Here is a 17,028-nt window from a genome sequence, read left to right on the forward strand (position 1 = left end):
GTGTAAAGATAAATTTATATCTTGAAAAATTCTTATATCTGAGATTACCGCCTTTCTAAGTTTCAGAAGGAGGATGATCCTGAACTACTGACCCTCTTGCCACTACCTCCCAAGTTCTCCTATTACATGAGTGCACCATTATGTCCAGCTTTCCTTGGTAAGTTTTTAATATGAAGGAATTAAAACTTACCAAAAGGTTAGTGGTAATATATTCTAGTGTGTCCAACAAATGAGAGATCCAATTTTTTTCTTCATCTCTTTCTACCCAAATAAATTACTGATGTAGTGAATAAAAGTACTTTTTTGTCAAGCACTAAAGTAATTTTATCCTTATAAAAGTCGTAAGTGATCAAAGATGAAATTACTTGAAGAAGCACTAATGATAAATTTTAACATGTCCAAATATTAAATTTGAAAGAAGCCTTTCAAATATTTTACATATAGTCTCCATCAATAGTCTCTTTGCTGAAATTGAGAATCTACATTTAATAACTAGAGAATGTGTTGATTATTAACTGCAAGAATATTAATAATTTTCAACTAATTTGATAAGGATTTCTGGATGCATTCCCCTATGTTTAATTATCTATGTTCAATCTGTGTTGGATTTTAGTTTCTGTACTATGCCTGGTCATAAAAGACACATTTGACTTAAACAAAAGTAACAGTATCATCACATTACAACCAAATAAATCATTTTAATCATATTAGTAATATCAGGAACTGATTTTTTTCCTTACAATGAAATAAGCCCTCAAAATCTAAGAGGTAACTTTCTTCTACTATATAGTATTTCTCCAGAGAAAAGAGGAGTTTCAATTTCTTTGTAACCTGTCTTTTATAATTCATTGGTCACTAGAGCATCAGCTTTAAGTGGGAGTGCAGCAAAACCACTTATAAGACATACTGAGAAAACAAAGCTCCAACAAAACCAACAAATACTGAGCCCTAGAGCACCTCAACTTAAAAATTCAACACACAATTTTTTTTTAAGGCCCAGGTGCTCATTTCCCTTACATGTAGGATGGCTCACAAATACAACACAGGGTTTCGGCATTGTGGGAGAGGGGATCATCTCTGACCTCTTAAGGCGAGAGGATCTTGGCCTTAGTATAAACTGAGAAGGGAAGGAAGGTGATTTCATTCTTATGCCCTTGCTAGGGACTGGAGGGACAGAGTCACTCCCACTCATTCCACCTCTCAGCCAGGAAGCCACCTTGGTGACATATTGCATTCTAACTACTGTAGTAAGTGGTAAAGGGATTAGCCTGGTCCCAACCATTATAGGGAGGTCAATACACAATTTTACCTTTCCTGCACTCAGTTCATGTAGCTTGTGGGATGATGAAATGAATTGTACTCCGTATTTTATACTGGGTATATCTATACTTGTCATACACTGAAAAAAAGTTTTATTTTGGGATAGATCCATTGTTAACAACCCATTTCTATTTGTAGACAAGATTCCCATTCTGTTCTTTGTCAACAGGCATTGTATCACATACATAATAAAGGCCATGTGAAGGTTAACCCCAAACACACGATTTTTAATATTATTTTTTACAAAATAAAGCAAATGTCATAGAATACATGCTTTAAAAGCCTTAAATATAAAAGCAAAATCCATAATTGTTTAGAAACTCAAAAATGGTTCAAGGCTTAAGAATTAAAAGACGGCCCTTACATTTATATATGGAGGCTAGTGAACAAGATATAGCTATTATTTTCCATGCTGCAGGCCAAATGGGTATCTAATTAAGTTATTCCAACTCTACAAGTTTTTAGCAGTTTTCCAATTGTCCTTACCATTCTCCAGAGGGAGCAAAATGAAGTTCACAATCTGGACATTTTAAAGGTTCCACATAAATACAGCTGAGTGGCTAGTGAGATGGCACAATGGATAAGAGCCCTTGCTGTGCAAGCCTGATGCCCTGAGTCTGATCCCTGGAACCCACATGATGGAAAGAGAGAAATGTCTCCATAAAGTTGTCCTCTGACTTCTCTATACATTCATGACTGTCCATGTGCTCCTCCACACATGTGCTTTTATACATACACACATCATGCACACACATGCACTTGTGCAATCATAATACTTTTTTTTTCAATCATATTTAAAAAATGCAGGCTAGTCGAAGATAAAACTCCTAACATTCATCCTAACACCTTAGGGACTTGAAAGAAGAAAATAAAATTATTGAAGCTAATTATCACTTTCAGTAATTGTTCTTTTACAGAAAATGATCTATTCTAATCTGCCTGTTAGATTCTGTCACCACAGTACTAATCTGGAACATCTTCACTATAGGGTCTTCCTGAACGCTAGTCCGTTTGTCAAAATGCATTTAGCTCAGAAGAAAGTTACCAAAGATAATGACCTCCTAGTTCTTAATAATCTTTCTAGTCTACAAATTTCAGTGGTCAATAGAGCCACATTTTAAAAAAAAAATTTATTTATTTATTATGTATATAGTGTTCTGTCTACATGTAACCCTGCAGGCCAGAAGAGGGCACAAGATCTCATTACGGATGGTTGTGAGCCATCATGTGGTTGCTAGGAATTGAACTCAGGACCTTTGGAAGAGCAGCCAGTGCCCTTAACCACTGAGCCATCTCTCCAGCCCAGAGCCACTTTTCATGTGGTTCCAAGACAGCTAAAAATATTTTCCAAGAAGCTACAACTGTCATTTTTTTACATTTATGTAATGCTTAACCAATTTTAAATATTTTTACATATTTTCACTTATTTCTTACATGCAGGTAAAACACTCACACAGATTAAATAATAAGAAAAGAAAGAAATGTGAAAACAGGGACCAGGGAGACAGCACAGCAAGTAAAAGCTCTTGTTGCCAAGGCTGATGACCTGAGTTTGATTCTTGGGACCCACACAGTGAAAGGAAAGAACTAACTCAGACAAGTTGTCCTCTGAGTGCCATACTTCTGCCATACATACACAAATAATAAGTATGAAAATGAAACTATCAAAAATATGAAGGTAATGAAATAATTTTCTAAGCCATAGTCTTACACATTTTACATACTAATTATACTGTATATTACTGTATACTTTTTATTTATATGGCACTTTCAGCTTACAAAGTATTATTGTTACAAAAATTCCTGTTATCTTGTCACCCTTCTTTTCTTTCTTCCTTGGTGAGAGGATGAAAATTAATCCAGGATATTTCATTTGCTGGGCAAGCACTCTATCACCAGCTATTTCCCAGCCTTATGTTTTAGAGTTTTATTTGGAGATATGGTCTTACAAATATATTTAAAAGTAAGATAAAGTCTACATACTTGTGACGTGACTTGAAATCACAGTGACATGAGTCTCAAAAGCAAAATGACTAATTTTATCATCTCTGAAAAAATGTGGCTTTGTAGAAAAAGATGAAGTATTTGGCTATAAGAAGGAGGAGGGTATCCTGATAGTGGTAATTATTAGGACAGTCACATGCTAACATGACATTAATATCAAGAAACTAGAAGTATCTGGGAGTTACCTCAGTGGTAAAGCATTTGCCTAGCAAGTACAAGGCCCTAGGTTTAGTTCCCTGGATATGGGTAGGCCAAGATATCTCCCCAGGCCTGAATAAATATTTCACTATAAGGCACTGAACTAGTTAGGTTTCTATTACTGAGAAAAAGACTAAAGGCAATTGGGAAGGAAGGAGTTTATTTCAGCCTACAATTATAGTTTATTATGAAGGGAAGTCAGAGGAGGAACTCAAAGCAGGAACCTGGAGGAAGGAACTCAAGCAGAGGCCATGGAGGAGTGCTGCCTACTGGTGTTTCCCGCTAGGTTGCTTTCTTATATAATCTTAGACCACTAGCCCAGGTAGGGGTGGCACTACACACAGTGAGCTGGGCCCTCGCATCAATCATTCATCAAGAAAATGCCCTACAGACCAGCCTACAGGCAATCTGACAAAGGCATTTCTCACTGAGATTTCTCTTCCCAGATAACTCTAACTTGTGGGAAGTTGACAGAAAAGTAGGATATTACCTAAAAGAAAGTTAACTATAAAATAGTATTTTAAAGCTTTCTGAGATGGATACTCAGACCATTAGTTTCTCAGCTTTTCAACTTTTCTAATAAATGCATTCAAAAGTAGTCTTTATTTTTTTTTAGTAAACCTTGAGTTATATCCTATACATTATACTTAGCTTTCATGCAACAGTTTGAAGTCTCTTCTAATTTCCTGGATTCAAAAGCTGCTGAGAAGCGCATTATTTAATAGCTAAGCATTTGGGAATATTTAACTTTTAGTTGTCATTTTCTAAGTTATTTTATCATTAATTCTACTGTGGTAGAAGTAATTGGTAGTTTTAGAAATGGATTAGGATCTGCTCTAGGCTCAGCATATCATTAATCTGCCAATAATGCACATATACTTGGGAATAGTGTATACTCTAATTTCTCAGTGCAGTGTTAATCCTTCAATTCTGTCATTTGAGTAGCTTATTTGTTATTTAGTAATTCATTAGTTTTCTGTTTTTTACATATATAAAACACAAACAAGAAATAGAGTGATTATGGAAAATTAAGTTATATTCTAGGCCTCAAAATGAATTCTTACAATTGATATCATTCCTTCCAGAATGAGCACATATCCAATCATCTTTCTCTTCCTGCTATAAAATGCTAATTTGCATTGTTTAGCTAAATTGATAAAACATAGCTTACCTGATTTTCATCCTGTACCTCCATGCTGTACTGGTCACCTGGCTGTACTTCCGGGACTTTCTCTCCAAGGAGGAAACCCAGACGAGTCATGAGTGTGTTTGCTGCCTCATCTACAGATGGAGGTGGCCCAAGTTCCTGTTCAACATCACCTGGAGCAAGAAGACAGCAAACATGAATCTTAAAAATAAAATGGTCTACTTCTATTACTGTTTTTATATTCAGTTTGGTTTTTTTTCTTTAGTTTTCACATTCTAAACTCAAAAATTATAATGCTCCAGTCTATCAGCTGAATTTTTAAACTTCTGTGTGGGTTCACGTATGCTTGTGTGTGTAGAGGCCAGAGGTAAACCTCAGGTGTTCCTCAGGAGCCATCTACCTTGTTTTTGAGATAGGGGTCTTTCAGTGGTACTTGGGAAGGTTGATTAGGAAGGGCTGGCTAGTTAGTCCTAGAGATCTACCTGTTTCTACCTTCCTGGTATTGGGATTACAATCACGTGCCACCATGACAGGTTTGTATGTGGGTGGGAGATTGAACTCAGGTCCTCCTGTGTGCATAGCAAACACTTTAATACCTGATCCATCTCCAAGCCTTTGACTTCCCTACTTTTAAAGACTGTAATTTTCACACACAATCTACTGAGACTACTCTCAATCTATCTACAGGAAATACTTGAATTTAAGAAATGTTTTTGTAACATGCCAAACAGAAAAATGTTTCTGTTTTTTGACTAGTAGCTTTCAAGCACAGTTTCACTTTTGGGATCTACGTTTTAGCCACAACAGCTATTTCATTCAAGTTCTTTTGATGGTTTTTCTTTTTAAAGAGTTCATGAAAGTACTCCTTTTATATTCTGAAGTAATTTCAACCTTTGATGAAGTTTCAAAATAGGACTAAGAATCTCCCCCCCCTTAGCCATATAAAAGTTATAGATTTCTCCTCATCCTCCAAAGCTATGCATTTTTTATAAACACGCTCTTTTGTATAACTCACAAGCCAGCACAGAAATCAGGATCCTAACCCTTCCCATTACTATGACTTCAGCCCCATGCTGAACCCAAGCTTGAATCCTTGCTTGGTGACATGCTCTGGAGCAGGAGAGGGCATTTTAGCTTTACACAACTCACTTAGTTATCAGTTCATTTTAAAAACTCCGAAACAGTATTTTACTGTTAACTGCCATGACCTTGACTACAATGTTCCTCAATTTACCTTTTGATTCAGTCCAGGTTATATATGTTTTGGCAGAAATGTCAAAAAAGTTTTGCTATGTTAACTTTGATCACTTTGTTATGCCAGTGTCTGCCAGATTTTTCTATTTTAAAATTATACTTTCCCCCATTGTAATTAACACGTATTTTGATGGGAGAACTGGAATTATGTAAAATGTTCCATTTCCTAAAATACTTTGTGGTGATTATATATTTACATATATATACATATACAAATTCCATATATATATGTAATTTTCTTTTAGGCTGTTTTTAGGTGCTATAATTTTTTGACATTAAGTACATATACAATGTTGTGTAACCACAGTCACTATCCACTTTTAGAACTTCTCATTGTCCCTAAGAAATACAGTCCCATTAAACAGTGATTTTCCTTGTCTTCCTCCTCTTACCAGTCCCTAGTGACTGCTAGTCTACTTTCTTCCCTTGTGAAGTTGCCTAATCTAAGCACACTGTGTAAATAGAATCATACAGTATTTTACTCTTTGGAGTCTGGCTTATCAGTTAGCATAATGAGTTCAAGGTTTTTAGTGTTTTAACATGCATCAGAATGTCATTCCCTTTTAATAGAATAGTATTCATTTACCTGTTGTTGTGCACCTGGATAGTTTTCAGCTTTTAACTACAGTGAACAGTAAGTATGAACAGTGGTGTATAAATAGATCCTTGTCTGACTCTTTTTCAATGAATTTTTCCTATTTTCAGTATTAATGTTTCCTGGTTGGATTAATTACTGTCATTGTTTTCAAATAGTGACTTTTTTCTACCCATCCATTTCACTGATTCTTATCTTATGTGGTGGGCTATAATTGGTTACTATCAGTATTGATTTAGTTTAAATTGTTTTAGATTTAGCTAAGGTAAGCTCCTTTAATTGGGCTCTTAGGGCCTTTTAACATATTCTTGCCATGTTTTGGACACAGCTCTATGGCACATGATTTTTCAGGCTCATCTGGTATTTTCCCATCTCAGCTATGGAATTAAACAATCTCTTCAGAAGTCTTTGTTCTTCTTAGAGAAAAAAGGTATTTAGAACATCAACAGCTATATACTAGGTGTGTCAATTGTTACTGGGATATCACTCCTTCCAGGACCTGTTCAGTGAACATTCAGGTCGTATTCATAGATACAAATATTTGCAAAGTAGTATTTGTATATACATATATGTGCAAATGTAGTACACATTATTTCCATTTTTGTTTGTAAACCTACACACACACACACACACACACACACACACACACACACACACAGAGTTCTCAGTGACATCTCTAATTCTAACTCAATACTTTAGGATTAGTCCATAAGATACAATTCTCTTCCTATAACATTAACAAAGTAGGCCTCTATTCTTCTTAGTCTGTTCTCCCTCCATGTAACACATTTCACTGCTACCTATGGTGATCCTGTACACAAATGTCCTTATGTTGGTTGTGCTCCTACTCTAAGCTAGGGTGCTTCAGTCACCACCACTTCATCCCCCTGCCCCAACTGAAACAGAATTCAGATACTGTAAATTTTACCCCAGTGAATAGTTGATTCAGTGGCTTTCAGTTTATTCATAAAATTACATCACTATTACCACAATTTTAGAATATTTTTATCACTTCAAAAGGAAACTATGGCTCATTTTTGCCCTGAAATTTGGATCCTTAAAATTCCCAATCTCTGGCATTCATTTTAGCCCTCTTGCTTAAAGAATGTTACATTCTTTCCATACAATTGGCTTTTTGGGTTTCTCTTCTAGATAGATTGGCATTTCAATGGCTGCCAACTATAAGAATTATCTTTCCCAGACTTAGCGTTGTCTGCAGCCACCTCCCCCACTAACCTTCGACTACTCATTCCTAAGTTTTTTTTTAAATCATTGAAAACTGAGCCAAGGAGCTCAAAATGATCCACTATAAATGTGATATGGAAAAGTTTTTCCATGATATATTTACATGGACATAAGTCAGTATTTTTCAGGTTTTAAGTTCAGATGTGCTTACTCTCACTTTGTAAGAAGTCATACACAGATCCTATAGAGTACTTTAGAATGCTTCTTGTATCTTTTTACCACAGCAAGCTTTAGCTATAACGTCATATGGCTTGTCACCAAGACACAAAAGCTTTTTATAGTTTATGATAATCTGCATTAAACATTTAAACACTTCAAATGCTAAGAAAGGTTTTGATTTTTACCATTCAGTTTCCCATTTACCTTGAATTCCCTCCTAAAGTCACAAACGGGACCATCAGACAAGGGATGCACGTATATTTTTGTAAATTAGTACTAAACTAAAGTTCTGTCTGTGGAAAAATTTACACAGAATTATCATTGAATTTATGCCAAAGGATCTATTTTCCTTTCAATGGGTACCATAAATTTCTTTGCAACAGAACAGAAATAATAGGCAGAATTATTTACATACTATAAATATGTGTTTATGTAGTATTATATCCTCAAATGACTGAAGCTTGTTGTTTATTGATTAAATAAAACAATAAACTGCTTTCCTTCAGCTCACAAACAATGCCTTTTCTCTGCTATATGTTAAATTAATTTTCAATTTTTATAATAAATTCTAGGTCTCTAGATATTCAAGGTCTCCATTTCATTTTCTCCTAAAAAACTGTAATTACCAAATATTTTCTAAACATAAATTATAATGCTGGGTTTTACTAGTATTTATAAAACACGAAAGAAGATAAGGCTATAATATAATCTATATGGGAAACAAAGGATCACTATATGATTGTTTAGTGACACACAATACTTAATATATACAAGTTGATATTCTAAAATACTTTACAAATCTCAACTTATTTAATCATTAAAAATTATTTTTAGGCAGTATTTTGCCCCACAGCCCAAGTTGAACTTGACCTTGTACCCTTCTGCCTTAGCCTCCTGAACGCTGGAATAGTAGGCATGTCACTGTACCTGGATCAACTTCTTTCTTTATGAAGAATGTGACACTATCTTCTGACTGTAAGAAGACAGTAGTGCTCTTGCCTTATCTTCCCTCATCTACTTCTAGTACTTGTCAAACAAATAACCCTATAATCTCAGTGGCTTAAAACAGAGCAGGTTGTTTCAATCATTATGGTATACCCATACTCCATTTTGTTGTGTTCTGAGATAGGGTCTCACTATACAGCACAGGCTGACCTTGAACTCACGATTTTCCTGCCTCAGCCTCTTGAGTGTTGGAATTACTGCCATGGACTCCCACATTCAGCTTACCTTACTTAATCTTTATAACCTTATGAAGTAGGTATTATTACTATAACTTTACATAAGATTAGACTGAGGCATATGGAGTATAATCAGTTCAAAGTCACACAAGCAATACACACCAAAACTAGGATTTTTTTTTACTCAGACTCCCTTACTCCAAAATCCAGGCTTCTAATTACCATGATTTAGTGCATTGCTGGAAGGAAATGGTGTAACTAATGAATGCTGAAATATGAAATTGGTGAGGGTATATGTAGTGATAGAGCATTTGCCTACCATTCCAAGAGCCCGTGTTTGGTCTCCAGCACTGTAAAACAAGTAACTTAGTAGCAGGCATACTGTTTATAGTATTTTAATCTCAGCAATCATAACAACATACATATTCTATGGCTTGCTGACCTTTATGCTATCTTGGTCAGAGACCACATTAGATTCAAGGCCTTTTAGCTATAGAACCCACCCTCACGATCACATGTACTTTGTAAAGGAGTTTCTATGTAGTCACACCTTAAGCTTTATTGTGCATCTGGACTGGGAATGACTGTTGCCTGGAAACTTTTTCCCAAATTGTACTGTGTTTGAAAATGCAGACGGTGAACTAGCTGGCATTAGACTCTCCAAAGTCAAAGTCAATCTGAACCGGGTTTTCAGTCTCATCTCTTTGCAGATCACTGCCTGCACTGACACCTGCAGGGTCCCCTCACAGGTGCACATAGGAGCAGGTGCCTGTGGAATCCAGAGGGCTTTGGATTCTCTGTAAATGGAGTGACAGATGCTGGGGAGATGCCTGATGAGGGTACTAGGAACTGACTTGGGTCTTCTGCAAGAGTAGTTAAGTGTTCTTAACTTCTGAGTCATCTCTCCAGCCCCCCAAAATTTCTTAATATACAAAAAAGTCAACAAAAAGAAAATTTGGCAAAGTAAAGTTTATTAATAAGACACTAGTAAAAGGGTGAAAAGATAAGCTACAGAGTGACTGAAGATAACTGCAATTTGGCAGCACATACACTAAAATTTAATGATTCAGGGAAGATGATCATGGCCCATGTGCAAGGATGACATATAAACTCAAGAAATGCTCTATATTTTTAAATAACATCAGAATTTAAAAAAAGATAACTGCAATTCATATAACCAACAGAGGCCTATATCCAGAAAAATAAATCCCTGCACATCAAATCAATGAGAAAAATCTAATAAAAATTGACAAATGGCTTCTGCATGCCTGCTATGCATGCACTTCGCATTAAATAAATACAACTTAAAATTTGTAGCATTCAACACCTGCATTTTTGCATCTCATTAGGAAAATTTCAAAAAAAATTGACATTTAACAGGCAGTCACAGAATTGTTCATATAAACAAAATCTGAACTCAACCATCAATAATGGAAAATGAAAGAAGAGCAATCAAAACATCTGGCATAGTATTAAGAATACACACTAAAGGATTTCATTTATATAAGCTAAAAAGGCAGTGAAACAAAAGATGCTAGAGATGGGTAAGGGCATGGAGGAGGCATGAGGAAAGTGTCTGAATACAAGTGTAAGAACAGATAAGGTTCTCTATCTTGAGTCTGCTAGCACCTGATATACAGGAGTGTATTCACTTCACAAGATTTCAGGACAAAAAATTACATTCAGACACTTTCTATATTTATGTTGCATCTTAATTTTAAAAAAATCACAATTTAAAAAAAACAATGAATTAAGGACATAGGACACTGACTTTCAGAATGAAACAATTTTTTTTAAAGAAGGAAGTGAAACTTATGAAAATGGATTTCATTTTTATATATATTTCAACTTTATTAGCTATTTAAATTGTTCAAATGAAGGATATTAAATAAATATCAACAAACTTAGTACCTTACAAGTCTAGATTTCCATTTTAAGGTCTTGTTTTAAAGACTTAAAGGGAAATTACATACAAAATGTGTTATGATTAAAACAGACCATCAGGGTGCTGGGAAATTTGGTATAAGGACCTAAGTTTGGATGAGCTTTAGAGAGACACATTTAAATCATAGTACTACTTGAAATGAAACTTCTTCAGTTGTATTGTGGATCGTACTATCTCTCCAACCCTCAGGGAAGTATGATACAAAGGGTGATCCTTCCTCTCTCAAAAATTAAAAATAATGCGTTTAGGTAAATTTTTCCCACTGGGTATCAAATACATTCAATACTCTTGCAATAACAAATCACAAACAACTTTACCAACTCCTCTTCCTATACTTTTCTAGTGATTATGGTTAACAACAGTTTAAGTCTACAGAAAGGCCAATGTATATGAGAACTATTTTAGAAATCAAAGGAAGCACGAAAAAGCATAGAGAAGAAATGAATAAAATTGTTTTGGGAGAGTGGAAGGCAGAAGATGGAAAAGAATTTTGGAAGAAGTCATATCTGAAATTAATACTTCAATGACTTTGATATTCAACAGCAGATTTAAGGAAAAGGAGCAGAGAGAATAATTTTCAGATATAAATTCTGCTTGAGTTTCCAATTCAATACAAATACCAAATTATAGAATTATAGAATAAAATCGGACTTAATGCAGAATATTTTAATGTTTTAAAAAATGATGATTATTTTTAAACAACACCACATTACCAGTAGTGTTAACAGCATTAGCCCTAATGTTTATTAAACCACTACTACCTAATAAATTCCTATGTGCACAAAAATATATTAAATCATTTAATCTTTATAATATCCTATTTCACAGGTAGAAAAATCTGCAAAGATGAAGATCTTGCTTGCTCGGGACTCAGTGTCAGTTAAGCAACTGTTAATATTTTAAATACATGCTGTCTGGTTCAAGAGCCCATATTCCTAAAAAAATTGCATTATTATGTTAAAATACATGATTAAAAAATAAATACGTGATTAGCAAACAGGGTCTTTTAATATAGCCCAGGTTGGTCTCAAAGTCTCATCAGGCCTCTTGTTTCAGCCTTCCAAGTGCTGGATAACAAAGGATGCATCACCATATCTGCTCCTGTGATTTTTTTTTTCTTTAGCAGAATGCACTGGAGTTATCTCATGTTAGACGATATAGGAAAAATACTTAATAATTTTAAAACTTTTTTTTTTTTACTGAGAACTTCAGATGTCCAGCACTGTGTTAGGTGTTAGATACACACTTATGAAATATGGGCACCATTCCTATAACCATGGGAGAAATAAAATGCAATTTAAATCACAGCAAATTAAATTCTGTGATAAATATAAAATAAGCAAAAAAAATAAGCTGCTGTAAAAAAGCTAGTGAATATTTCAGAAGACATTTTATGAGCCTTTACTTTTGAAGATACCAATCAATTCTCTACTCAGCAGGTATACACCACCTGCAAAAAGTACCTTCTGCTTCAAGTAGGCAATACCCTGGGAGAAAATAATGATTATTTTCCCAAGAAGCAAATACCTAATAGCAAATGATTTAAATCCCTAATCTGTATCCTAACGTGATGGCTGCATACAAATAATGAAACATTATGCCCATTTTTTTCTTTTTTAATTCCCAGCATTCTCTTAGCATGTTCATTCAATGCTACATTATTTTCACAATCCATTCATTACAAACTACTGATTTCTCATCTATTTAAATATGACACCTCTTTGTGCTAATAGTAAATGGATCTATGTGTTCTTTCTAACAGAGGTATAAAAAAATCATTATCTTGACCCAACTACCAAAGCAAACTTGATTATATTTCTGTTTCTTAGTTCTTAAATGATTACCTGAAATTCTCCTTTTAGGAATACTAGAAAAAGGTGTAACTCCCATTAAGTGTTGAAAAGGTACAGGAGCTTTTCCATGTTCTTACAAAAATAGCTCCTGGTTGCACAAATCAGTGCCCACCAGGGATCAAAGTCATGGCCTCTGGCACCTCCCCACTCCCAGAGCAGCTGGCATTAAGGCACCACTCCACATTTAGTTCTCTTGGCCACAACTAAAGAAGCAGGAGAACAAATGGAGTCCGAGTGAAAATGCTGACAACTGTTGAAACTGGGGTAGTACATTCATGGAGATGGTCACTCTAAGTTTAAACCCTTCCACAGAGTTGCGGGGCTTGGGCACATGGCATCACTCAGATAATGGAATTAGTATGAACTGGAGCCTGCATAGCTGGACTCTTCCTGTGATCTGGTGATTCACCAAGAAACAAGTGGTTTCTTTGGCTGATGTCCATTCACCTCCGGTCTCAGAATGAGTATGTCTAGACCTACTGTTTTTGAGGCACATTTCAGTATGTAAGCTAGACTAGGCCAAAATTCACAGTTGGACCCAGATGAGTTTCAAACTTGTAATACTCTTTCCTCAGCCTTCTGAGGACGGGAATTATGGTAGTATTCTCAAAATTTTTTTTTCTTTTGTATGTATGAAAGTTAGAACACTACACAGCTAGCAGGTAGAGGAATCAGAAATTCAATTTAGATCAGGGTTGAGGATTTAGCTCAATGTAGCCCTTGGTTTAATTCCCAGTACCTGTCTCCCCTGTCAAAAAAAAAAAATTTAAATCCAGGTCTAACTCTAAAACCTGAGTTTTTACTCACTAATACACGGGGCCCAAGAATAGGACATTAATATGACATTTAACCCCAGCCACACTTAAGATCTAACTTTAGCATCACCTCGCCATTCATACTTTGATTTCCCAATAATCTCAATCATCTTCCTCTTGGGCTAGCAATGTTATAGTTTGATTTTTCTCCTAGATTTTTATGAATATACACACACACACATATATATAAATATATATATATATTTATATAATTTTAAAAATTACAGAAATGTCATGTTATAGATAATGTTGCTATGATAGGAAACTGAGACACAGATATATTATTCAACATGCTACAGAGCATATGTCTATTGAGGGAGAAATTAGAACTGAAATATATTGACACTCATTTAATTAAAAATGATTCCAACTCTGTCTCTCCAAACTTTAAACATTTCTGATTATTTAGAAATTGCTTAAGAGTTGTACACCACATTTCAGGGTTATCACTATAATATAATAACATTTCTGAGCATTCACTGTGAGCCAACCATTCTGGTATATTCATTGATGTATTGATCTGATTTAAGATTATCTCCATTCTTATAGATGAAGAAACTTAGGCTTAGAAAGGCTAAGTGACTCACTCAAAAATCACACAGATAATAGGGAATGCTATAAGCAGACAAGCTATAAAGTGCAGAGTGAATCTACTTTCTTACTTGGAGAATTGTTCAACTGAAATGATTGATATCAGTTGAACAATTCTCTTTTCAGAAAAATAAATTACAATCCTGTCACATATTAAAATAAAAATTCTCCTTTTTAATGTATGAATAGTAAAGTATACTTAAAGGATGTATATGGTAACTGGGTTAGAGGGCAATGTGCTTCTGGACTGTGACTATATGGTATCTACCAGCCATCAAGAACTAAGCAATAAATTCTGCTTATGACACTAGACAAATCCCTTACACTCCCTAGGTCTTAGCTTGTCCACTATAAAGCAATTATCTAACCTAGTTCTTCAAGTATCCTTTACTTCTGGTAGTTTAGTTATGGTGGTATTATAAATTATTTCCATGGCTGCAAAGGTAGAACTAAAGTATACCATTTCTTACATATTCACACATTTTGTGTATATGAAATTTTTAATTTGAGGAATTATAACACATAAATATTCAAGACTCTAGGGCTATATAGACTGAAGCACTCAATTTATCAGACAAATATTCTAGATCAACAGCTACATCATAAAATAGCTTTCCTTAGACTGTAGACTAAACATTATGGTTTAGTCTTGCTTGATTCAGAATTTATTTTCACATGAAGAACTACATAGAAAATATAGAAGTATAGAGATGCCAGGTACAGATGGACAAACCAAGAAAAATATGTATGTCCTTATTTCAGACACAAAAGATCTTCTTCTGACTTAAAATGTATAGAAACAATACTACTCCCAAGAAGTCAAGAGTAATACAATAAACCCCACAGGCTTTCAGCATTGTTTACTGCACCATTTGTAAGCAGTCCAAGAGACTTTACACCAACTGACTTTTTTTTTTAAGAAAAATTTTTCATTCACTTTACACACCAATGAAAGATCCCCCTCTTCCCCCTTCTCATCCCCCCAGCCTCCCCCTTCCAACCCACCCCCACTCCCACCCACAAAAAGGCAAGGCCTCCCATGGGGAGGCACATCCAGTAGAGGGCAAGTCCAAGCTCGTCCCCCTGCCTCAAGGCTGCACGAGGAAAGGGAAATATAACAACTGACAACGAGAAAATCCAGAGAATCATCAGGTCATACTTCAAAAACCTGTACTCCACAAATTGGAAAGTCTTAAAGAAATAGACAATTTTCTGGATAGGTACCACATACCAAAGTTAAATCAAGACCAGATAAACAATTTAAATAGACCAATAACCCCTAAGGAAATAGAAACAATCATTAAAAGATTGTTTCAACGCAGAATTCTACCAGATTTTCAAAGAAGAGTTAATACCAACTCATTCTTAAAGTATGAAACATCTACCAACAGCTTTGCCATCACCTGGGAATTTGTTAAGAAATGCAAATATTCAATCTATCTCAGACTTACTGAATCAGAAACTCTAGGGATGGGCCTAAGCAATGTGCATTTTGGGCAAGGTCTGGTAATTCTGAAACCTGTTAAGATTTGAGAACCACTGCTCTAACCTTAGTTTACAACTGTTGCTTCTATGAGACAGTTCCCCAAATTTTACAGGCAATGAGTACAACAGGTAGACAAGAACATCAGTGTTAACTGCTTTATTATATATAAATATAAAATAATATATACCCCATTTTGTTAGCATATCTTACATTAAAAATTACAAAACCCATGTATTTGATACTTGTTTTGTAAAAGTAGAAAAAAAATCCCCTTCTTTCTATTCTCTAAAGTTCTGATCATTGAGTCTACGAAACAGGCTACAATAGACAGGCTAATAGAAAAGGCAGGCAAACGTATTGCATGCATGCTAGGCAGAAAACCAAGTACCAAAATGCCCAGTAATATCAATATGCTTATAGTCCCTCTTCACAGAGGAGAGAGGAGAGATGATGTGGACAATTTAGGGCCAGTAAATTATTTTTTAAAAAGATAAACAGACTTTCAGAAGAATAAATGGAACCCTGTGACAATGTTTAGTTGACAACTAGACACTGTGTCAACCTTCATTCTCCTTTCCTGTGACAGTCACTCTTCTTGGCTGGTGAGATTCCCTAGAGAGGACTACTGATAACTGAGTTGTTTTTGTCAGAGAGTCTCTCTTTAGGCAGATAATGCAACTTCAGAGAAGCCTGTCCCTGTGCTTCTTCTGGAGAGAGAGAGACAGTGAAGATAGGAGGGCAGAAGGTCATGGAGATCTCAGATCCAAGGCTGCTTCGGAAACCTTCCAATCAATGGAGTCAGCATGACAATGTATTGTACTCTGGGGTGGCCTTCTGTAAGTCTCAAGTTTGTTTGATATGTACTCATTAATTTATTTTGTTTATTGCTAATTCTTGATACTACCTAGAGATAATACTATCTTCAAGTATCATGTTACATTCTCATCTCAAAAGAAAACTTATTTTTAGATACATCTAAAAACATTATTCTAAAAGAACAAATCAGTACAAAGTTTCTATGCTATAAATCTGTTTCAGATTATAAAAGGAAAGCCTACAAAGCATTGTAACAAGCATTCTGGCATCACTGAGTCTTCTTGGTGTTCTAAAGTCTTAACTGAAGTTTGGTTCTACCAACAAAGAAGTCATGCTTGTGGAAAATATGCATAAATAATCACATTGCTTGGACTGCCCTGAGTGATTTAGCACAGACATTCCTAAGTCACAGCTCCTCT

At 35.1% G+C, this 17,028-nt stretch overlaps 1 protein-coding gene and 1 non-coding gene across 15 annotated transcripts in view; one reads left to right on the plus strand and one right to left on the minus strand.

The window, feature by feature from the left end:
* Tanc2 (tetratricopeptide repeat, ankyrin repeat and coiled-coil containing 2) overlaps window positions 1-17,028 on the minus strand; it is a 314,497-nt gene that overhangs the window by 136,997 nt on the left and 160,472 nt on the right. For all 14 annotated transcript variants that reach the window (XM_052756540.1, XM_052756535.1, XM_052756531.1 and 11 more), the window contains one exon: window positions 4,694-4,842. In XM_052756540.1, the coding sequence (XP_052612500.1) occupies window positions 4,694-4,842 (149 nt within the window). The remainder of the gene's footprint in view (window positions 1-4,693; window positions 4,843-17,028) is intronic.
* On the plus strand, window positions 10,133-10,236 carry LOC128123514 (U6 spliceosomal RNA). The gene has a single exon (XR_008222695.1). It is a non-coding gene; the product is annotated as a U6 spliceosomal RNA (small nuclear RNA).

This window comes from Peromyscus californicus, unplaced genomic scaffold, assembly GCF_007827085.1.
Source record: "Peromyscus californicus insignis strain IS unplaced genomic scaffold, ASM782708v3 Scaffold_3__1_contigs__length_106647218, whole genome shotgun sequence".
Taxonomy (NCBI): Eukaryota; Metazoa; Chordata; class Mammalia; order Rodentia; family Cricetidae; genus Peromyscus; species Peromyscus californicus.